This window comes from Anser cygnoides, chromosome 5 (genome assembly GCF_040182565.1).
Source record: "Anser cygnoides isolate HZ-2024a breed goose chromosome 5, Taihu_goose_T2T_genome, whole genome shotgun sequence".
In the NCBI taxonomy this organism is placed as follows: Eukaryota; Metazoa; Chordata; class Aves; order Anseriformes; family Anatidae; genus Anser; species Anser cygnoides.
In genome coordinates this window covers 5,493,604-5,518,490 of record NC_089877.1, presented here as the reverse complement: position 1 = coordinate 5,518,490, position 24,887 = coordinate 5,493,604, and the positions used below count along the sequence as shown (strand labels likewise).

At 36.6% G+C, this 24,887-nt stretch overlaps 1 protein-coding gene across 10 annotated transcripts in view; it reads left to right on the top strand.

The window, feature by feature from the left end:
- Positions 1–24,887, top strand: part of PLEKHA7 (pleckstrin homology domain containing A7) — a 149,742-nt gene that overhangs the window by 99,001 nt on the left and 25,854 nt on the right. For 6 of the 10 annotated variants that reach the window (XM_066997621.1, XM_066997618.1, XM_066997620.1 and 3 more), the window contains 8 exons: positions 1,446–1,518; positions 2,690–2,790; positions 9,918–10,096; positions 12,115–12,600; positions 16,325–16,844; positions 18,893–18,979; positions 19,357–19,476; positions 21,275–21,328. In XM_066997621.1, the coding sequence (XP_066853722.1) occupies positions 1,446–1,518; positions 2,690–2,790; positions 9,918–10,096; positions 12,115–12,600; positions 16,325–16,844; positions 18,893–18,979; positions 19,357–19,476; positions 21,275–21,328 (1,620 nt within the window). Of the gene's footprint in view, positions 1–1,445; positions 1,519–2,689; positions 2,791–6,550; positions 7,121–9,917; positions 10,097–12,114; positions 12,601–16,324; positions 16,845–18,892; positions 18,980–19,356; positions 19,477–21,274; positions 21,329–24,887 lie in introns of those variants that run through there. The other 4 variants (XM_066997619.1, XM_066997622.1, XM_066997627.1 and 1 more) reach the window with 4 other exon arrangements.

Sequence of the window (24,887 nt, the reverse complement as noted above, 5' to 3'; positions counted from 1 at the left end):
CGCTACCCTGAGGTTGGCTACGAAGTTCATCAGTTTGCTTACACCCTTAGGCCCTAGATCAAAGGCTTAATTCCAACTCATTTGCATTTTGTTCTCCAGAAGCAGGAGGGAGAAGATGAAGGGACAGACAGGGACCCATTCACCACACATTCTGTCACCAAGGCCAGTGTCCAAGCAATGAGTGGATTATAGAATTTCTTTCAACAAACAGAATTTTAAAGCTGCTGCATCTTGAACTCTTAAGCTAGCAAAAGCACGTCCTTGAGTGCAAAAAGTAAATAAAGCCAGGTGTTCTGTGAAAGTATTTCCATGCTTTTAATTTGGCAATCAGTGTCCACCAGACTATTATCAGAGATTTAGCTGCTAAATTAAGGAATGAGTAGGAGAAAGCTGAAATCTAAGGCTTAAAGTTATGATTCTACATACAAAGGAAATTTAAATTGCTGACAGCCATTCACTTCCTCCTGTGTGGAGCTCTGTCTTCCATGATCAGTTCTGTTGACATCCACTATCTGAGTCCATTAGTTTTAAGGACAAAAACGGAGGTCAGACGCTATATGTGTTGGCAGCATTGTAGCATGAAAAAAGAAAGGAAATAAAGTCATTGCATACTTAATATGACTGCAAAAGGAAGGAAAATAAATTGTGTGTACCATACTCCTCTAGCTATTTCCTTCTGTCTGCCTACCTCTACTTGCAAGCACTTAAACACCAAAGATGCTTTCTGTACTGTTGGTCTCATCAAAGCCTACTTCAGTTTAATGAGTTGTACTTGCTGACGTTACAGTTTGGCAATTTTACAGGCTTCTAAAATTAATTTCAATGTAAATATTACTCATTTTGACAAGGTGATGTATATTATATGGAGAGAGATATATCTCTACAGGCATATTGAATTATACTTCATTAAAGTTTTCACATTAGTGCACCCTGTATTATTTCATAAGGAACATTTGATTAAATTACATTTTGAGCAAGGGTAACATATGGGAAATTGACTGTAGAATTACAAGAGATCATTGTCTGAAATGTGAGGTCATACTTCACAGCTGTGTAGTGACTTTCATCTCAGTGCACAGGCAATCTTTGTTGGAGTTTGTGCCATCAGGATGCATACATTTGTTTCTTTATTGTGGGACAAAGCTGTCTAGTAAAAATATTCATTGATTGTGTATAAGGTTAATCTGAATGCTGTGTGGAGGTGAGTTTAATTACTTAATGAAAATCAGCAGTTTGAATATTCTAACCTGATTATTTTATAGTTGGATGTGTTGGCTCTTATTCTGTGCCTCTTATGTATGTAATATTTCACTAAAATATAAAATGCATATTTTTGCAGTTAATACCATATGCAGACATCTGGTAAGCTACTCATTGATACAACATTGTATGATAAACTGTTATTCTCATTAGATGAAAAGTCTATCACCTTTCTTGCATTTCAGGATAGCTCTGGTATGCGATTATGGAAAAGACGATGGTTTGTGCTTGCTGATTATTGTTTGTTTTACTACAAAGGTGAGTAGATAATAATAGCTCTTTTAAGTTAGTCTGTTAACAGTTTACCCGTTCAAATCACACTGCAATTGAATTTTTCAGATACATTTAGGTGTTCTGAGATGCATCATGAAACAATGACTTGCCTATCCGTCTTTAATGTGTGACAAATTTCAAGCCGGGGTTGGGGACTAAGTGGGTGCTGTATGATCTTTTGTCATGTACCTCGTCTTTGGTACATGCCAAGATTTACATTACAAAATATTTGGCAGCAATTCCTGTTTAAGACTTTTCTTATCCCTGTTCTGTGTACCTCCTTAATTGTGATTGCATACTTGATTTTAGGAATGCACTTTGGCCCTATCAGGGCAGCTTTAATCCAAGTGATAATATAAGAGTGAGAAATCCTGAAGCTAGCTTTTCTACCAAAAAAGGCCAGGTGTAGTCTTCCTCTGAATAGGAATAACGGCATAATGGTTACATAAGGTTATTTGTAAGTTTTGAATGTTGTATATAGCATGTTACAATTTTTGGAAAGCATTGTAGAATGTGGAGCTCAAATTCATGTTTGTAGGCACAGCACTTCTGCTGATTGCTTTAGAGCCAGTGGTAATAGAGGTTTCTTAATTATAGTAATTAGCCTACATGTAGAATGCTAAATGGAAGGTCTATTGTGTTACACAACCTATCAGAGTTCATTTGTCAAAATAAGCATTATTCAGGAAGTGTGTTCTTTTGTGTGAACCAACAGAAAACAAAACAAAGAAAAAAAAATATTTTTTTTTCCCAAAATGTCAATATTACTTCCTTAAAAATAAAACATTTTTCTGAATTACTGGCATTGAGTTGTAAGAAAATTCAGACTTCAGGAAGAGCCCTGTCCAACCTCCTGGTCAAATCTGGGTCCGAAAAAAGAGGTCAGACCAATTTACTCAGGGGTTAATCCTGTCGCACACTGAAAACCTCCAAGGATGGAGATGGCAAAGCCTCCCTGGTCAGCCTGTTCCATTGCTGCTCTGTCCTCACAAATTTCTTCTTCTTATATGCAGTCTAAACTGCTTTTCTTTCACCTTCATGCCTGCTGTCTGTTGTCCCTCTGTAGTACACCACTGTGTGTCCATAAGGGAGAATGTATTTATTACCCTATTGAAAAGTGCAATTAATTAGATTTTTTTTTCTTTTTATTTTACAGACAGCAGAGAAGAATCTGTGTTGGGTAGCATACCATTGCCTAGTTATGTAATATCTCCAGTTGGACCTGAAGATCGCATAAATCGCAAATTTTCCTTCAAGGTACAGTTAAAAAAAACTTATTACCTCTTCATATTTTGAAATACTCAATTGCATTAGAAAAGATACCGTTGTAAGCAGAAACATCTGCTTTTCTATATTTTTTAATTTATTTTTGAAAAGCAGACAGGCTTATTGATGGGCTATTCAGATGTCACATAGCAGTTTTATTATTTATAAATTGATTTTCATATATCTGTTACTATGTAAGTGTCTTCAGAGCTTAATTATGAGTCTGTGAGTAAGGATACTGTTTCTAAAATTAGAAATTAATGCTGATAAGTTGTTCCAGTACTCTTTTTCATATTGAAAGAAAAGTTGACTTTTTTTTTTCTTTATAGAATACTTAACCTTGTAGCAGACTGATGGCCTTTTTTTTGATAATAAAATAACCAGCTCAGTTTTCACAGTGAGAAAATGACAATACCTTGGCTTTTGACATATAATTTCCTCCTTTCAAGGAAAGAAAGAGTAACCAATTTATTCTCCTTTTTTGTTTGGGAGCAATAATTGTCCTAAGTGACAATGAGTAATTTTCTGAATTTTTAAGGTACAAATACTCTTGTTTGATACAGCTCACATTTGTGGGTTTTGTTTTGTTTTTCCCCCCTTGTAATTGTATCATTTACAGTTCTATTCATTGTTATAAAAAACTAGGAAAGTCTAATAAAACATGCATTCCTTCATGACAGTGGAAAAACCTGCCTCTCCTACTGATTGTTTGAGCTGCAGTACTAAGACAAAGTTTAGAAATGTCTGCGTTTGTTTGCAAATTTAAATTATACTGATACTTGGAGCAGAACCTGGTTTTATATCAAGCAAAAAACTACTACTAGTAAAAAAGAAACAAACGAAAACTCAGTTTTCAGTCGGGTATAGCTTGAGATATAGAAGAAAACTGTTTAAATCTTTGCTGAAATTACAAAGAATGTCTTCTCAGTTTATGCTTCTCTAGGCTTCTCTTGTGTTTTGATTCTTGGGGTGTTTTAAAATCACAGAGTGTCCTTTGTTGCATTAGGATTTATTTTCAAGTGGGTAGTGGTTTGAAATGTATTAAACAAATATTAACCTGGGAGATGTGTTTTAAAAAAGACCTGGTGCTCTTTATGGAAATATTTGTTATACTTTTTCAAATACATTGAATGTGAGATAGCAGGACAAGCTACAAAAGAACCTTTGTTAAAAAAGTGAGTTCACTCTAATATTTATTAAGTGTGATTCATGAAGTTCGTTTCTCAAGCCTTTTCTTAGGCAGAAGCAGATACTAAAAAAAAGAGGGCCCAATGTATATTTAGGCTTCTACATGTCTTAGTGTAGGCTGGGGAAGGAGATGAAGAAACTAGCAATAGTATCTACTTAAACCATGTTGCTTTGGTGTTTTAAAAATATCTTTTTAATTTCATGGAAGGATGTTTGCAAATGTTCAAGTGCACATTAGGATTGTTAACCAGTTTAAGACATCAGTGATAAAGGGAAAAGAACCCTGGTGCATGAATGCGTATGTATGTACACACACACATATATACACGCACACACATACATTTTTATGTATATGAACATACATGCACATGTAGTTCCTATGTGAGCTGTTCTGTAGGCAAGGTCTCAGTCACTGCTGCCTCTCTCTTCCTGCAGAACAGAACCCATGGTTGTGATCATGGTTAAACATTTCGGAACCAGTTGCAAGCTTTCTCAGTTCTGAATATTATACCCATACGAGCTCTACTAAGTCTTTAATCTGAGTCTTCTCTGAAAATTAGCATGAGCCAGTAACCTGGAATTTTCAGTGTAAGGTTGTTAGTAAAAAGTTGATAGAGAGATAAGGAGTTGTTGGTAAAACAAACTCTGTGCTAGAAAACTGATAGAGAAAATCCACATCATACATTTCAGGTTTTGAAGTTCATTGGGCCAGTCTTGACTCTGCTTGAGGTGTTTGATAATTGACTGCAGGCTTGACGTTGCAGTTTCATGCTTTTAGAACCAACTCCTAGGGCAGTAGGAGGATTTTGTGTGATTCCTGTCACAAAGACCCAATCCAATGCTGGCGGCATCGGCTGTGGGTGCAGCGTGGCAGGAGCCCGGCCGTGCTGGCATTCCATCACTCACCAGCCATTACCTTTATCTAATCTGCTTCGATAGCTAGAGCATGGGTGGACATTCTGTCTCACAACGTAGCACAGCCAGAAATAGAAAACACAAGAAGATTAAGCCCAAAATAAAGATCGGACTTTTTCACATTTAAGTCCTGAATAAGGAGGAGAATGCGCCACGTTGCTTCTTGCATTTGGCCTGTCGTTTACTCCAGTTGTTGTAAGCTGTTTGGTACAATAGAGGCCTCCATTTTCAATGACTTTTTTAAGTAGCAGTGAGTTTTTTAAGCCAGGTAAGCGGTCAATCTCTGAAAATTTTATTTTGTAAAACTAAAAGAAGGAAATTTACTTAGCAAATACATGGATGCTTTTTGTATGATTCAATTAGAAGACTGTTTGCAAAATACATGCTTAGTAGGATATATGCTAAGCCCTGTAGCAGATAAAATGTACCCTGTTGACATTCTCAAACTTGTGTTCCTTCCATCACCTCCTAAAGTCCAGTTTCGGATTTTTTTAAATGCTTGACAGTGACAGGCCTGTAGAATAGTGTAAGGGCTGTTCAAATCCCATCAAGACCTACTTTGAAGCGTAGGAATTTGCATATTAAATTGTTTTGTTTAGAAACTTTGCTTCTTTGTCCTTGACAAACTTTTCACATTGTTCATTTGTCCCAAGCAAAGTCCTGTGATTAGCTACAAGCTACTCACCTTAAGCTGTGCCTTCAGACTGTAAGATCTTGGCTGCACATTTACTTCCGCAGCTAACACAGGTATTTAATTAACTGCTCTATTTCTTCATATAGTAATTTTGTGCTGATGCAGATGTGAGGTATCACGAATCCTTTGTCTGGACTTTATTGTGAAAAAGTGTGCACAACATTAATATATAACTGAAAATACTCCCTGTGACAGAGAATTTACTGTACTTCTTAGTGTTACAGTTGTAAATATTATTAGCAATTTATGAAAGTTAAAGTCATTGCAGTCTCTTCAGAAGCCTCACTGTCCTCAGTTAAGATTATTTTAATTGATCTTGTGTGTTAAAAATATGAGAGAATACTCAAAGTAAATTCATTATACAAATTTGACTTTGATATAAATTGAGAAAATTGGAAGGCGTCCTTGTGTCTGCTGTAAGAAAAGCAAGAAAACTTGCTTGAAAAAGCAAGAAAAACTTGCTTGAAAAAGCAAGAAAACAAGCAAAGCCATTGTATGCAAATATATGTCTGCATTTAGGTACATATCTAAATGCAAATAGAATCAATGAAGTATGCTCTGACACTTGTCTAAGAGACAGGAAGTACCACTGGAGTTAGAAGTGAAGAAAACAAAACTCCTTTTGATACTACCCATGGCATTTTTTCAGAGATCTACAGACTCAGTGTGAGGACACTCAGAGCCAAGGAAGCCAGGCCAAAACATTATTTCCAGAAGATGCTACTGTGCCTCTTTTTTTTTTTTTTAAACATCTTTCCATTATTGATACTGAAGACATAATGATGCAAGTGTCTGTTCATTGCTTAGACCTGATGGCACCAGGACAGACTTACTTCTTTGCCTGTGATCTCACTGGTTTTCTTAAAAAAAAAAAATCTTATGTTTTGTTCCTTTGTGTTCTCACAACAATTTTTGGTTCCTTAGGCTCCCATGTTACTTATAAAGCTTCACTGGGTCTGGGGAGTCATTTAAGAATTTGAAAGAGAGGAGGGAAGGTACCAGCATCTAGAAGTTTTGAAAAAGCTCAGTATTACTTGATGGGGAAAGACAAGTTAGATTGTAGTGTGTTGTTGTGTTTATAGTAAAGGGGCAGAGTATTGTTCTAATTTTTGTTCATAAATGCTTCATAAATATCAAACTTTAGAAGAAGGATGGGTTTCTGGTATTTTATAGCTTATTGGGAGCACTAAACTTGAAGGTTGCAATTATTATAAAATTGTTCCTTTCCCTCTGTTCAGTAAACTCTGCCTTTTTCTCTCGTAGGAATTTTAAATTAATGGGAGTGAACATAACAGCTGTAGACTTTAGCTACTGCATACTTTTATTACTACAGTCTTTTGTTAAATATTTTCTTTGGATACGTGAATCTTTACACAATTTAAACTTGTTTAACTTTTTGTCCTTGTCTTGTTCTATCAATATGCTCTTGGGGTTTACTCTCCATTTCTCCTTCTGTGCATTATGGGAGAGAGACTGCTTCTCTTCTCAATCTATCCACATTAAGGCATCTCAATGCATGAATAGGTACCAATATTATTTTTTTCCCTGTTGTGTATAGTGTATGTGTGCGCATGTGCTGTGTTTTTGGCTTTTTTTTGTATGCTGTAGTCATCCTAATAGCTTTTGCTTTAAAAACAAACAAACAAAAAACCGCTAGCTTCTGTGTCTGCTAGCAGTGACAGCTACAGGACATTAGCACAAAGCGGCTTTCTTGCATATTAGATATGCTGCTAATAAATAACTATAAGGTATATGAATTTTCCTTTAACTGGTTTCATACATTAGAAACTTAAGAATGTCAGGTTTGTTGATAATAAAAGACCATCTCCATTACCCCTTCTGAAGCTATGAATGTTTATAGTTGTGATAGCTTCAGTCTCTTGGGAATGGTGCAACATGCTTTGTGTTTTTATTCCGTTTTACCTGTAGCCTCTTAGGCAATGCTTTCAGCTGTGTTCATCATTCACCACTGAAAGAGAACGTGAAAGGCAAACTGACTGTGTTGATCAGGACGTACAGGTGAATTAAATCCGTTTATTGATGCGGTATGCAGTCTGCACAGTTAGTTATCCAAGGTTGTGCTGCATTTTTTTTAATACAGCGAGTGAATAACCAATGGAAGGCTAAGGTCCTACTGCGTTATCCACAGTGGGGCATACGCAGTCTGCTTTTTGCAGAAGTTGATTCACTTCCATATTCTAGCATCTTCTTCTATAGACTCAACATGGTGTGTATGGGCACACTGTAGTCATAAGATCTGGTTTTAAAGTTACTGATTTCTTTTACATCTGGAGCTCCTTTTCTTGGTCTGTTCTTGCACTGGACACTACTCATAAATCACAGTGAATTAAATTCTTCTAAACCATATTTGTTTTGAATATATCTGTAGTAGTTTCAAGAAGGTCAATTAAAAAAAAAAAAAAGACAGACCCCCAACAGCAAAGAGGACCCAAACCCAAAAAACTCAACCGGTCGAACACAAATACAAACCCTTTGATTCCTAAATATGCAACTGATCAGAGCTATTATTTCACATATGTAAATCCTGCTTTACTGTGTTAAGGTAGGCGATAGTGGGAAGGAAAACACCACCTCATATTGGGTTGTCAGCCAGTGCTGTTAGGAAGCAGAGAAAAGTCTGTGCAGGAGAGTCTTGGAATTGTATCAGCCCTTCCTCTTCCTCCTCCTCTTTGTGGCTGGCTCGTGTGCGGCAGTCTCAGCCTTGCCTCTATGGGCACAGTGGCAGTCCAGGGGCTGACCACTACAAAAACATGTTTTCGAAAGAAATTTCCTTGCTTAAGACCTGCAGCAGAAAGGCCACATCGCACACATTTGTAAGAACGGCATGCAGTAGAACGGGAGTAAATTTTCCGCAAAAGTTAAAGCTGTAAGAACAAGCAAATATTTTGCTTGTCAGAATTGTTGATATGAATCTCTAAGATTACAATATCAGTGTAAACAGCTGAAAATACGTCTTTTAGGGAAGGCTTCAACAAATTAAATAGCCTGGGTTTTGTCAAAACTATTGCTGTTTCCAAACCCGCCTGTGATTGTAGAGCAGTTTTTATTTTGCAATAAGGAAAGGGAGAAGATTTCATCAAAATAAAAGGACCAGTCTTTTAGGGAAAACTCATGAAATATGTTTAACCTTCAAAAGAAGATTTGAAGGAAGAATGAAAAAGCTGAGAGAACTTTTTCCTTTTAAAAATAAACCAAACGCCTGTCTCAGCAGTGTTTTATGCCACTGGCTTTCACATGTGACAGCAGTCTTAGTTTTACTGAAAGCAGTTTAAATTATTAATTTAGTTTTAATATTGTTACAAGAGCTTTCATGTTGAATATGCGAGCTTCAGTTTTTGAAAAGAAGTAAGGAAACGAGTCTTTTTTCCTACTAATTGTGTTAACAGTAGTGAAAAGCACCTGAAGTGCTAAGCAGCAGCTGAATCTGTAAAGTAAGATGGAGGAAATATTAGTCCTGAAGCACTTCACTGTAGGATTTAGTAATATCTATACTATCACTTATACAAAGGTGGGTAAGATTTGATTAAATTCAACTGGCCTGGAGTTATAAAGACGTTTCATCTTGAATATTGTTTTGAGCATGACATTAATATTTAGTCATTTATTATGTTTATAGAGAGATTTTTGAATACCTCTAGTTTTCAGTGGAATTTCATGGGGTATTTTGGTATGAGGAGGTAGTTGTCAGTGTTTTAGACACTTCGATAATTCCATCAGTATTACTAACTCTCAGTAAGACTTGTGATTTTGCAGCTAATATATAGATGCTCAAGTGCACGCTTTAACTGAAAGATCTTAACATGCATTATAATCAGTTCTTAAGTAAGCATTTTAATTGCTTGAATTGTAAGGCTTTTGTCTGTGTTTTGTCTGACTAAATTGCTTTATGAAACGAGCTGGGAAAATTCGCTCACTTACGCATGTCTCAGTGAGAATTACTTTGATTTGTTTTGTGTGGTATTTATGGTAAATGAAACATATCAGCTAAGAGAAAACGAAAAGCTGAAAATTCCTACTCTGAAAAACAGAAGCGCTGCATTTGTAGTTTAGAAATGAGAGAAAGAGGTAGAAGAATTTCAGCAACAATTAGAGTGCTGTTGAAGTTGGCTGCACAACTGCCAGATGTGGCAGGATAATAATTTTACCCTGAATTCAAGAAACAGTCAAAGAATCTTGAAAATTTTATTCATTTATTTATTTTTAAGATATCAGGAAAAGTTGCAATAAGCTTTCTGGGAAGAAAATGGAAGTGATGTCTGATTACTATTTCTTTTATTTCTGTTTTTTATTTTGGTGACAGGCTGTTCATACAGGAATGCGGGCATATATTTATAATAAGAATTCTGTTATTGGCTCTCAGGCAGAGCATTCAGGGATGCGGACATACTACTTCAGTGCAGATACCCAGGAGGATATGAATGGCTGGATCCGGGCTATGAACCAAGCTGCTCTTATGCAAACACGCTCTTCACTGAAGAGGCAAGTTCAATACACCAATTCCTAGCTTAAAAACAAACAAATACTGCTAAAAATCAGAATGATGATGATTTCTGAAAGCAATATTTGTAAACATGTGCTATGAAACTTATTTCAGTTTTAAAGAAATAGTTCTGTTTAATTTACTTTCTGCAATGGTTTCTTCCTGTTGCAAATCAGTTAGTTAACAATTAATAAAGGCTGGCGTTCAGTATTTGTTTTCACATACAAACTATATGCCCACATTGAATGACACGGATTTATTTATATATATGTGTGTATATTTAGGGAAATTCAGTTAAAGGGTTACGAATTTTGTGAGCAAATTCATGCACCTGCAACAGCCAAATGGCAGCCTTAAGGAAAGTAAATAAAAGGGAAAAGACAAAAGAGCAAAGAGTTGTTTCAAACGAATGTTTAGAACAAGGATCAAATGCTGTTATGCAGGAGAAGAATGTTAACGTTGGGTAAACTGCAAATGCATGGTTAAAGATATCAACTAATTTATACATGTATTAACTGCTTATTTTTGGCTTACTTTGGTGACCTTTAGTACTTGTAGGAGTTTTACGTTTCCTTGGTGTAGAAAAAAGCACTGTTAAAAAAGGAGGATGTCCTTTTGGTCCATTGTTCTTAACCAGTGCTTGAAGCAAACAAATTCAGCTGTGCCTTCGTGTGCTTCCAGTTATTCCTTTTTATTAAACTGGATGTAGCCTTCTCGACGGTTTGACTTTGGGAATGTGATTCTTTCCCTAAAACCCTTTGTGAAAGAAGTCTCTGTACTGTGAGGTAGCCCAGCTTTTAACCCTTGGGGCTCTGCGAATTAAAATGTCATGGTGCAATTTCTCAGAATGTCTTGCTGTAGTGCTTGCTTCTGGTGAATTTAATCTAATATAAGCAGAGATTCTGTATCTCTTCCAGACTTTTGCATTCTGTATGATTTTGTGTTAGGGTTTTCTGGATTTAATTTTAACTTCAAATAATATGTAATCTGTTACTTGTTCTTCTTTATCTTCTTTATAAGGATAGGAGTAATTGAAAAAAAAAAATCGAGGAAGCCTGGCAAGTTAGATGTATTGATATAGTGTCCTTGGTCCTAGTAGACTATTCAGTTTGAGACACTAAATAGACTGAAGATAAAATAACTCTTTTGTGGTGCTTGCTTGGAATCCACCTCCTATAAAACTTTAAAGAAACTGAACTTAGTTTCAGAGAAAATGAAGCACTACCCACAGATCAATGATACTATTAAATTGTTAGAGAAAAGTCTTGTGTGGAAGCTTATGACTATAAGTAGATGAACAAAATTGCAAATGAAGTTTGTTATGTGTCAAAAGCAACATAAAGCTCTTAGGACTGTGATAAGTTTGATATCAAGAATTCTGATATGGAATTTTTCAAATATTTAGATGATAAAGCAAATTAGTAAACTAGTGTGTATGGCATGTGTTAGGAGCAATGTAGGTTTAACTTTTTTCATTTTGTTTTTTAGGAATAGCAAAATTACAAAGTTAGAGATTCCCTAGACAGTGATTGTATTGACTCAAGTGTACATGCTGTTCTGTTTTCTTGGCCAGAAATAACTAGTCCTTAGGACATCTATGAAGATATGAAATACTTTTTTGACTTTGAAATGTGCACTTGGCAGTTCATTTTCTGGTTTTTGGCTTCCAGTGCTTCCGAGGATTGGAAGATGACTTTTTTTTTTTTTTTTTACAGTTGTATGTACACAATATTATGAAAGTTCAACACTTTTCATACAGTCTTAATATTTTCAGTCATTTTTACAGATGCATATAAATGATTTGTGCTTACTTGATAGCACTGTAAAGGTAACTTTTGTCTGACTGTGATAACAGCTCGAGTTTTGGTGAGCATATCTATCTTAGCATACTTCAGTTGGATTCATCACAGCCTGGAGAAGGTGCTTTTGTAGCTATCTTTTCTAAAATATTAACAAGACCACATCAACTTCTGACAATTAAGCAGTGTTCATTACCAACACTTTTTTTTTTTTTCAGGGAAAATGAAAAACTGGATCAGCAGGCTGTTCCCCAAGTCAATCATGTGGATGCCTGTAAAGTGTGTGTGAAGTCAGAGAGTACAGATACAAAAGAAAGTTATCAAAAATCTGCTGAAATGCTTGGTTATGATAAGCGTGAAGAAACAAGAAGAGAAAAAGAGGAGGAGGAGCGTTATATCCTCAGAAAAGAAGCTCTGGACACTAAGAAGGGAAAGGCTAAGCATGCGTTAACAGAAGTTGATTCATTATTTCCCGATTTAACAAATGCACCACGGTCTCAAGCAGCTCAGCCTCTGCCTGTTGAGAAGAATGGAACGCTTCCTAGTTCATTAAGTATGAGTGCTGGCCTAGTGGAGCAGAATGGTACCAGCTCATATAAAAGAGGGTTTGTTCCCAGAACAAATCCAGATAAACAGATTCAAAGAAAAAGTAATATGGCTCAAGTGGAGCACTGGGTAAAAGTCCAAAAAGGAGATACAAAAAGGTTAGTAACAGGCCCGTCTTTAAATAGACTGCCAAACAGAATGTTCATAAATTAAAGGAATATGCATTTGGAATATGCTTTGTGCAAATTAGAACAATATTTTACAGAGACAATATATTACAAAACTTGCTTTCTCCTTCCCCAGTACAGAATGGTATTTTTCAGGTGTTTATCTCATGAGAAAGTCAATATGGGATTGGCTAATCAAATTCCTTTAGTGTTGTCACTACATTGCAAATAGAAAAGGTGAGATTAAAGTGCTACTTTTTTAAAAAATGTTTTTAATCACTGTAGATGCTTAAAACCTTTTAAAATTTGCTAACACAAGGGAGAGAGAAAGTGAAGTGGAGCCCTCAGTTACCTCTTATTCAAAAACAACTAGACAATGTAAACATAATCATTTCTCCTAAAAGTAAAAAAATAAAGAATGCTGTTTTTTTTTCTTCTGCTCCTCTTTCCAACATCCATTCACTTCTATACATACCATGACTGCATTTGAAGTCACAATGTGTGCATTGCATATTGAAAGGTCTCTGGATATTCATTTAATTAATTAAGAGGTCCTAGGATGTTCCCATGGTCTCCAGGATTCTCTTTTCCCTTTTCAGTCCCTGAAAATTACATAAATCTTACCAGGAGCTGGAATGCATGCTGGGATGCTTTTGTAATTTGAAAATCTCATAATTGCCTTACTTTCAAAATGTGCAACCAGATTATGAACCAGTTTGAGAGAATGAAGGGATGGGTATGTGCGTCTGGTGTCACCTTGGGTCAAGCGGCAGGAAAGGCAGCTGCGCTCTCTGCTGAGTGTGAGGGTTTTTCAGATGTGGGTAACTGTCTGAGTTAGTACCTTACATATTTGCTAAAATCTTATTGTAACGTAGAACAATGGGAGACACTAACATGTGGTTTTTAGGAGGAAAAAAACATTTTGGAGTTGTTTTTTTTTAATGGTTATTGAAGCTAACATTTGTCACCGCGGATACAGTGAGAAATTGAAGGCTTGCTAATTCTGTTTGGAAGCCCCTTCTACTTTCTTACCTTTGGAATTACTGTTAATGAAGCTCTAATACTTTTCAGTATTTAATATTCTAGAATACTAGAGACAGTTTACATTTGTATTTTTTCCTTGGATATCAGTCCGTGCTTCCTGTAAGAATATAACTTTAATGAAAAAAAATACGTAGCACATAAGTTCTTTACATGCATGGAAGTATCAGTCTAAAATAATATTGAAAACTATCTAACTGAATACCTGGAGTTTAAGAAAACCTGTGTTGAGTTTATTCACATCACAAATAGAGGCAGTGACCAGGCTTGACTGATCCCTAAAGAAGTGCTGTTTTCTTCCTGATTACTCTTGCTGGTAAACGAGCTTCAGACATGTATCAGGCGTAGCGTTAAGATAGTTCTGTTGCAGGTGCCAGCCTTTGCTCCAGGTAGAAGCAGCTCCCTCAGCTGCCAAGTATGCAGTGAAACTTCTCAAGGGCTAACTGCAGTGCTGTAACCAAAATCTAACCTAACATGTATTTTAGTTATTTTCTTCTTACCTTAAGAACTTTCTTTATGTTCTGTTCTAGCTCAGGTGACCTTGTTTTTCTTGTCTTCCCCTGACAAATGCTGTTGCATTCTTTGCATTTGGAATGAATTGCATGCTACCTTTCCAAGGATAAATGGCTCAGTCTTTTAAATGGCACCTTCTCACAACCTGCTGAGGTTGTTGCAGTGCACTTAACTGGTAGAGAAAAGTGATATGATAGTTGTCAGCTGTGCTATTGATTTCAGGATATAGACATTTAAAATAGAGACGATATTTGATCAAAAGGCTTTCCCTTTTGATTTTGGTTAGTATGAGTGGAGCACTCAATTTCGTGTTGCTCCATGGTTATTCCACCTGAAATGTTACAAATAAAGAACCTCTTAGGATGTAGAAGCCTTTAAAATTTGGAACACAGTATGAGTACAGTTTTTCTCCTGGCTCAGGTGTATAAAGACGCGGTGCTTGCCAGCAAGTTGATTATGACAAGAAAGAGCTCTTTCAGTTAGATGCCTCACACAAATACAGCGGTAGTTTGTATAATTATTTGCAGACATTACACCCTTTTTATAGGTATTTAGATCTTTCAAATAAGTATTTTACTTTCTCTTTTTGTAAAGCACTCAGCACTGTTTGCTAACTGGTAAATGTTAGCTGTCAGTCACTTGGGAGATTCATCTCTCCTAAACAACTAACTGTTAGATGCACTGCAGTCCAGGGGAGTCATTTAAACCCTCTCTGCTCTCAGCAGAGGGGAGTAGCTACTTCAGTAAGGTTCATCTCAGCCTTTGAGAGAAATCTAGAGCTTGGAAGGCAGCTTGAAAGGAATTTTAAGTATTTAAAGGTTGGGACCATCAGCCAGCAGCTGCCCAGAAATTATTTGTCTTTGAGCTGATTTCAGTGCCTGGATAGACACAGTGATTGCACAGTTTATTCACACTAACAAAAAAATCAGTCTGATGAAAGTAAGCCTAATATTTTCCCAACTAAATAATGTCGCGTTGAGGAATTTCCTTTCTTGCAAATAAAGTGTTAAACATACTTATTTTCCTACCATGTAGAAGTCTTCCTGAGTTGGATAGGAAGAGACTTTACTTGTCTTTGTTAGCTTCTGTGTGTTGCCATGAATGGACATCATGTTTCCAATAATCGTATTTGTTTTCTTTTGAACAATTAAGTGCTCTCTCTACAATACCTTCTGTATAGTTGCTTACCATTGCAGATCCTGAATGACTTTTGTGGTAAATAATCATATGGCATAGGCTGTTGTTTTTCACTCTTCACTGTCTGCTTTCCTTTTTATATTCATTATACCTCATCATTTAAGAGAGGGAGAGTCTCAAGGACATCTACTTCTGTTCATTTTACTCCTGATTTCTGAGAAAAGCAAGTGTCCACAGTTCATAAGGGACTAATTTGAGTCGTTCGGGATGCTGTTCCTTTCCTGTTCTAGATATTGGTATGTTGTCATAGTGGTTGTTTTTACATAACACAAATTACTTCTAAGGATCTGAAACCTTGTGTGGTAGGAGGTGCCACTTGATTCAAGCCTGTTGTCTTAGCTGGAGGTTTCTCCCTACTTCATACACGGAGGAATTACAACCTGCTTGTACCTAGGCAATTGCATCAAAGTTTCATGGCTTTCCCTGTGTGATGTAATTTTTATGTTCATGTAAACAAAGCAAAAAATGTGTAAGATACTCCTTCTGCAGTGGGTGAGATTTCTCCCTTTCTTGAAGGTATTTGTTTGCAATGAGCGTGTATTTGTTCTTCGCAAACTGCACCACCTGGTGGTGAACGAGCTTTCAGAAAAAATGCATATTAATTTACGGATTGCTCTTTAAATCTAACAATGATGCCTTTCTTCGTGTTCTTCACACTCTTTTTGGTCTAAGTACTGATAATCAGCTGTCCCTTAAGATTATTTCTAGTAGGCCATTCTAGGGCAGACACTAAATTAATAGCCTCTATTTATGGTACTATTATCAGACCATGGATACAATGTAATATTTTTGTGCAGGGTACGTTTCATCAATATTACTTTGTTAATGTTTCTGTAAATTCTTTTTAAAGGACTCCCGTGTGTTGTTTCCTGTAGCTAATGTTATTAGAATATTTTATTTTAATCACCCACTCTTACTCATCAATATATGCTTAATTTTTACCCTTCCCCCTATCCCTTTACAGCCTTGCTTCTGATCAGACTCTTACACGTCAGGGCCCCAATCCACCTTTTCCTGAAAACTATCACACTTTGCCAAAGAATACCAGGCAGCCTTCAGGGAGCTCACCACCACCACCAAACCGCAATTTGCCGAGTGACTACAAGTATGCACAAGACCGTGTTAGCCACTTGAAGATGTCCCAGGAGGAAAGGAAAGCAAATAAGGACGGAACTGTTTGGCAGCTCTATGAGTGGCAGCAGAGACAGCAATTTAAGCATGGCAGCCCCACTGCCCCGCTGTATGTAGGCTCTTCGGACTTTATGGATCGGGGTAAGTCAAAGAGTTCATTGGATGTTCCACGATCAATATCCGTTCCACCCTCTCCATCTGATATTCCTCCACCTGGGCCACCGAAAAGCTTTCCCCCGAGGAGACCACACACCCCTGCAGAAAGGCTTACAGTTAAACCATCTGACGAGAGACAGACTGCAGACAGCCCTTTCACTGGATCACCCAGGAAGATACAAAGTCATGCTGTAAAGGTTTGTATGCAGTATAACAATAATTTCAAACTACTTTACATGTAGCATCATATATTATTTCATTTAGTAATTTACGTTGCATCCTGCTTTGTGTATGAAAGATCATGCAAGTTGTAAAAGTTAATACAATGAGCAGTTTTCTCCTAAAATTCATATCTTTGGGATCATTTCGGATTTATTAATTTGCCTTTCCAAGCAAAAAATATTTGTGGCACATCACATGGATTTGGAATATTTTTGTTCAAAAGCTGGAGGTTTACATGTGTGTATATAAAACGTACAAATTGTAGAATTTTAATTTATAGAGTACATAGGCAAGAATATAAAAGACAGCATGATGAACTCTTCCTTGATTGTATATTTATGGCCATGGTCTTAAGTGTTTGCCATATCTACTTTCTCTTAACCTTTTGCTAGTATAGTTAGTCTTGGAGCTGATTGAGTTTTTAGTTATGGCTAAAAGCATCGTACTGTTTCATGCACTTGATAGTTTACGCCCTTTGTGGAGTTGATAGCACTGGGCTAACCAAAGTCAAATTGTTTTGGTCTGAAACTTTAATCTTCTGCAGAATTGCAGAGCAGTTGATTGTAGTCACTGTTTTAAACTCTTATCCGGAGGTTTTCTAACTCAGTACTCCATGTGGCTCTCCTTGCCTGAGGAAATTAGGGAAATTCAGGATTGAATCAATGTAGAACTTGCCTTGGTAGCTTTTACACCGTAATAAGTGGAAATGAAAGCCTCTGTATTCAGCCAATTCTTTAACTTCATCCGTGGGCTCAGATGGGGAAAGTATTTGCAGAGTCTTGCACATGCACATACAGCATGGCTATTCAGGACCATGAACTGAGGTTGCATGCCAGCTTCATGCACAGCTGAGATTTTTCCTAGTATGTGCGGTGTAACTGTCAGATGTCTTTCGGCATCTCTAGATTTATAATATTCTGTCAGAGAATGAAGTAGTCTGGTGATGTGCAGCACTGAAAATTATTATTATTTTTTTAACTCCTGATTATGTTATACCAGGCATTGGTTTCTCCACGTGTAAGTTGAAGCAGCATTACATCCCTTATGAAGGAATGTGCAGAAGTCTCTTCCCTTCCTGTGTAATGTAGCTGCATAAATTTTACTCATAGAACAAAACTTTTTTATGTCATATTGGTTTTACCAATATATGAAAACAAAATTTTCGTTGTCTGTAAAACTTTTTCATAGACGTTTCTGGAGAAAAACATTCATGTTCATGTAAGTCCACAGCATCATTTTATATTTAAATGCATGTGTCTACAGAAATCTGTGATACTTCTCCCTCCCTGGAATGCTTTACTTAATTCTATTCGATTACACTTAAGGGGGGGGGAGGGGGGGGCAGAACAAAACAGCATACAGTAAAATTCAGAGGAACAAAAATAAATCATCAGACATTTAGTCTGTGTTGAAGAAAGCCGAAGAGTTTGGCATTGAGGAAAAGATGGAAGAATGGATGTGAAGTAGGTTTTTATATTATAAGCAGAAAGAGGCGCATCAAATATGATTATTTAATAAAACCTGGTATTAATGGGACCCATTACCACAAGGTGTCACTCATGTCAGGAGCTTAGCGGTGGAGAACTGTTCCATGGCTAAAGGAGGGCATTCACAGTTGTTGCTGTCTGGAGTACAAGCCTGCTATTTAAGGGCATCGGCCAAGTAGCCTTTCTCTGGGAGACATTACGTGTGTGTGTGTGTTTGTGTGCGAGACAGACATTTTATGAATATATTTTTTTTAACTTGCTGAAAAGCACTATGCACAAGCTTCTGAAGTATCATGCGCTGCCAGAATCCACTGCTCTGTCCAGCATCACAGGTTCTAAGCTGGTTGCATTTGTTCTTTTATAAGTTCTTAATCCTCAAGGATCTGGCTGGCCCATGAATGTTCCCTGATCTAAGCATGGCTTGAATTCAAATAGAAAATTTCTGGCAGAGGTGCATATCTTCTGAATTTCCCCTCAAGTATAGCATACCTCTCACCTGAGACAATCCTTACAATTCTGCCTGTGGCTTCTTACAGAGCTCAGCTCACATTGATCGACGCTCCATGCCAGCTATGGGCTACATGACCCATACTGTGAGCGCGCCCAGTTTGCATGGCAAGTCGGTAAGTTGAAAGAACAATTTCTTTTCCTTTTTTGTCATCATAATATCGTAAATTTTTAAAGTTCTGCTTATTCCATTGCAGTTATTTTTATTAGTTTAAACATAACCTGAATCTGAAACTTGATCTTAGCCAACCTATAGGAATAATAAAGCCTGTAGGAATTCTGCTGTTACTTGCAATGTGAATGGGAGTGAGCTGTCTGTTATTACAGGATTCAGCTTTTATTATGTTTATTTGACCAAATGTGGAGTTAATGAAATAATTGCTTAATCATGTCAAGTAACTGTTTTCTGGGCACTGAGGTGAAAAATGTAATTACAGTTACTCTCCCTGAAGACTGCTAATTTCCTCTTTACAATGTGTCTAAATACCTGCAGCCTGAAGAGCTAACATTGCTTCTCATTCGATTAAGGAGACATCAGGCTAAGTTGGCTAGTATACGAAATTATACAATCGCACAATTGCTGCAGCACTTGCCAACTAATTCCACCTATCAGGTCAGCTGCTGCTTGGCTCTTCTGTGCTGTATGACATTTTGTGACTCTGCAAATGCTTCGTCAGTGGCATGCTCAAGTCTGTGCTTTCTTGCCCATTCTTCGGAGTTCTACAATTCCCAGGTTGTTTGCAGTTTTTCTTTGCCGCTGTACTCGCTCTAAGAGATAAGTATTTTAAGCTATAGGGTGCCAGTGCATACGCTACAAAGTGTTACATGTCCTTCCTCTTTATATTATTTCTGAAAATGCTGCATCTTCAGAAATGTGGGTTAAAAGATTATGCTCACTCTGAGGCAAAACCATTTCTTTGTGCTGCTTTCATGATGGGATTGGCTCCTTGTTCTACATGCTGTGTCACCTGCAAGTTGAAATGCATCAGCCAGTTTGTACATTCATACGAGCTTGTAACTGTGTCAGTTCTGCAGGTGAACATTAGCTCATAAAAGTTTGTGGGCATCTTGAGTCATAAACAAAACAAACAGTGCTCTTGATTGCACTGATGTTTGAAACATTAATGTGAGATGAAACAAATGTACTTGTTGAGCTCTTTGGCCTGTATTAGAGCTGCAAAAATAGGGATAAAACATTTGTAATTGGTGGAGGCTTTGTATTGGCCTAAACTTAAAGGCTTTTTATTTTTAAATTTGGAAAAGTTTATTTTCTGTACTTAACCTCACCTACAGAACAATTTCACTAAAGTGGGCTATAATAACAGGGATTTCTCCTTAAAAATGGGCATACTTTCTAGTCAAGTCCTCAGCCAGATTTACAGGGATATTGGACATAATTGTAAGTGAACACCTCTGAACAAATGCAAATGTGATGTATTGATTTTATGGCAAAAAAACATTTTCTTCTTTAAATACACATTCTGATTGGTTCAAAACTTGAATAAGGTATAGTTGTATATTTCTTTTATTCTGAAGTTTAATGAACGGAGGATATAAAATTATAACAATTTCAGCAAAAAATGTAGGAATTTTGGCTAATTCAAAATCAATTTGCAACAGTTAAGTTTTACTTTGTTACGTATTGCAAATACCTCTTATATCAAAAAAATAAAAAAGAAGAAATAACTCTGTTATGACTTGTGTGCACGCTTTTCATTAAGTGACTCTAATGAAGATGTTGCTAGATGAATGTAACCATAACATTAAGCTGACAGCAGCTAGGAGTTAGCCACTGAGAAACAGGGACCAAGTTGAATGCTATCACTTAACAAGTGAAGTGGATTCTCCAATCGCATAAGTGAGATCTTATTCAGTATTTTATTAATGAAGCTTATTTCTTATATTCCTTAAATAAAGGGATGCATATCTTAACATGCATATGAAATCTGCTCAGAAGTATTCTAATGATTCAATACATAGAGGCTTCTATTTATATCTGACATTCAGTTAGGTAAAGTCTTCTCCCGAAGGGACATATTGTGTTGGAGGACAACCCCGTAAGTTTTTTGAAGAAGGGATAGTCAGCAGAAAAAGGTCTTGAAAAAATAACTTTTGAAAATCTATTGTTTAAGGTAGTTACGTGCCTCATTAGATCTGGAGGATTCAAATCCATATCTTCAGAGGGTGGGCATGAGGTAGTAATGTACTCAGGAAATATTTTGCCCATCTTTCAGCTGTAAATAGCAATATGCTGGTGGAGCAAATGTGCTTTTCATGTACTTTCTACTCTGTTATTTTTGTTCCTCTTTCATCATTTTTGTATACATAGCCAATCCAAGTATTCTGAATTATTTTTCAAACCTTCAAATATAATGTGTTTTTTTTTTTTTTTTCCATGTAATTACCTCAAGGCTGATGACACTTACATCCAGCTGAAAAAGGATTTGGAGTATTTGGATCTGAAGGTAAGACTTTATAAGAGTCTACTTCCATCATCTTTAACTCAGCAATCTTTTATGTATCGTCTTTGTTCCTTCAGGTTTTCAAATCACTTTGGGTCCAGGGACAGAAACTCTGTGTCTTTTGCCATCACTTTTGTGCTTAAAATGTTGAGTGAGTTCATATTAGTGGCTTTAGAACTAATGTGCAAACTCAGAAAATACAGGTGCTTCAGTTTGTAGGTAGAACTTGTATTATTGGTACTCCAGATGAATGGTATTTTGTTGGTTTAGAGAAACCAGATTAAAAAATAGATTCAAAATGCTTTTTTGCTGTAGCATTAGAACCAATATGAAGTCAACTCCTCTAAGTTAAAATAAGATGTTCTTTCAGTTCAGCTTTTCCCTTTAAATCTACTTGAGCTTTTTCCTTGTTTTTAAAATATCCTGTATTTATAATCTCTTACTTTTTTTTTGGTGAAAATGTGGTGATTAATTGGCACCTTTCATTTATTTTCATGTTATTATGGCTAAGAGATACAAAATCTATCTATTTACCCATGCACAAATATGTTTGTGTAATATTATGTAATATTTCCTAATAATAACAAAATACGGTACTGAGCATCAAAACATCCATCTAAACTAAATTCCTTCCGTATCTGGTACACCTGATAGTTGGCAATTCAAAAGCAAATCTAGATTTACTAATACCAGGTTTTGAAGGAAAAAAAACAACAGACAAACTGCATAATCATTTTGCTTAGTGAAGCAGTCTACCGCTTTCCATGCTGTTCAGCATGTCTCACCATATATAAATCATATGGTGTTTCTGCAAACCAAGGTGGAGTGAAACGGGACACCTTATTATCCTTACTGTTTGTATGCCTGTGGTTCTCCCTGATGCCAAGGGAGCATTGTGTATGTGCCACTAGTAAGCTACCTGGACCACTATTGCGTGAATTTCAATTTCATTTGATGTTTGAGTGGCTGAATATACAACCAAATATATCAGTGGAAAATATGAGCAATATGTTAGACGTTTTATGAATCACATACTATATGGGGTATACGTAGTGAAAATGATTGCATATATAAGCTGTTATAATCACAAATATACAGATTTAAAATCAGTTGGGCATGTTTCCCTTCAGGCCTTGTTCATGGTTGTTCATGGCTGTGCCAAATTAACTGTATCCCAGGTGCAGCCTGCGTAGCACCTACCAAAAGTAGCCAGGAAGAAAAATGTATGGGGGCAACCTGCTCTTTCTGTGAAAAGATAATGTTAGTTTGAACTCCCTCATGAAAAATCTTGACAGCCGAAGTGTCAAGTGTGGTTCTGTAAGAGTGATCTGGTTTTTCAAGGTGGTCATGTCTTTCTCAGTTAAATATCCTCAAGCTTGGAAGAATAACCCTCTTTCAGTTGTGGTCCAAAAATGTAAAATTCAGGTCAGGGTGCTGAGAGATTAAAGAGACCATGTGAAAATTGAGTAGGTATCTCTGTTTTGCTTGAATTTGTGTTTTGCTGCTTAATATAAATTACTGAAGAGAGACTTTGTTTAGCAGCTTGAGGAAAATAGAGTGCTCGATGAAACAAAGAAAATTACATATTGATTTGGTAACGGTGGAATATGGCAAATTCACAGTTAATATACATGGTATCTTGCATTTAAGACACTGAAGGCTTAGATATAACGCCTCTTATTTCAAGTCTGTCTTTTGAGTTCAGTGGGCTTTGAGTTAGCTCCACTCCGATTAAACAATTTCAAATAGGATTAAAGACTTTAGAACTGAAGCTAAACATTTTTTTACTTCATCCATTATCTCTGAAGATATTTCTTCCTAGAGGTTTTGAAATATAACTCTTCAACATGGAATAGTGATTAAGCATTTAATTAACTGCATAATTCATGCCACAGTATTAAAACAGATTGCAGTAACTGGTTACATGGCATTTAGTAATTTGTCATAACTCGGATGTTTTGTCTTCAGAGAAACATTGTTCTTATCCTTACTTTATCAGTCTATTTTTGAGTATTATTTAAAAGCTTTAAAGTATTATCTAAGAAATATTTTGATGTTGATACCACAGTGGTATTGTTCAGTATTATAGTGCGTTGTCGTGACAGTTGTATGAATGAAATAGATGTACTTTACAGATATTAATCAATTTCAGTATTTTTCTCCTGCAAGCAAGATACTTCTGACATTTAAAAAAGGAAAACGAATAAACCAATGACTCTATTCCTTTTCACTCATTAAACAGAGGTATATAGGGCGTGAAAGAAATGTTGTATCTCTATGCTATAGCATAACTATGCCTTTTCTGCAAATGGATTTCCACAGTTATGTGTTACAGCTTTTTTTATCCCAAAAATGGAGGTGAAAAAGTGTGATCCTGTATTAGAAAAGCAGTAAGGAATAGTAAGGGGTAGAAAAATACATTTTCCTACAAGCTTCTAGGTGAAACAGAAACGGGGAAGGAAGTTTCCCTTTTCACGACTATGAAACCAAATGCAAGCAGCCCACAGGAGGGATGGGGACAGGTGGTCTCACTTCAGAATAGTTTCCAAACATTCCCAAGGGGCTTATGCTACTCATGAATAAGGCCTGCTGGAGTAGAGTAAAGTTTGTGCTGCTAGGTATAAATCGTGCAACCAGTTTAAGCAAATCTGGGGCCCTCTCAGTGGTTTAGCAGCGGTCCTGCTTCGTTCTTCTGCAGTCACGCTCTAATATCTGAAGCTGTTCTGTTTCTGCTGCAGTTGAAAGAGGTTGCTAGTGCTAGGTTGTGCCACACAGGTAATATTTATTATGGGAGTAGTGGTAAGTGTGATTGGAGTGACTTGGGTCACTAAGGTCTTGACTGGGCTGCTCAAGTTAGCAGCACAGAGCTCATGGTGCAAGTGTTAACGGTATATTACACAACAGAAAATGTCTTGCTGTGATTCCTGGCACTTCTTAAACTGCAGCTGGACAACTCTGAATAAATCTTGGGTTGTGTTGTGTGTTTATGTGTGTGCTTTGTGAAAGGAAAGAAGTCTTAGGGTTCAAGACAACCTATCCAAAATATAACAAGATAGATAGGTAGCCAGTTACAGCTTCTGTAATGGGAGATTGTATAGATTCTAAACCTCGAGGATGTGTGTGAAAGAAGAGCATGAGATTGCTGCTGCTCATGGAGTTTTGTGTGCTAAGGTTTTGTTTTTTCGATCTATAACAAGCTATTACTAAACTTTTGTTTGAAACAGATAGAAAATAACGGACCTCTGATCAACATGATTTACAAAGTGCTGAAGAACTCAGCACAGGGGTTACTTTCCAGTATACATGTAAGACTGCTTGCATCTGAAATGCGCTCATCCCATTGCTTTTTCACTTAGCAGTCGATGTTTACATATTCTGGCTTTTACAGGTGTCTTGGAGTAAACAGTAGAGCTTTCTGTAAGATTTTCTTCCTTTTTTCCTTTTTTTTTTTTTTTTCTTTTTGGTTCCTTCCCACCTCCGCACTTTGGAGTCTGTATGCAAAGTTATGGCTGACCTCAGTGTTTGGTTTCATTTTATCATGTTTTGAAAACGATTGTGTCAA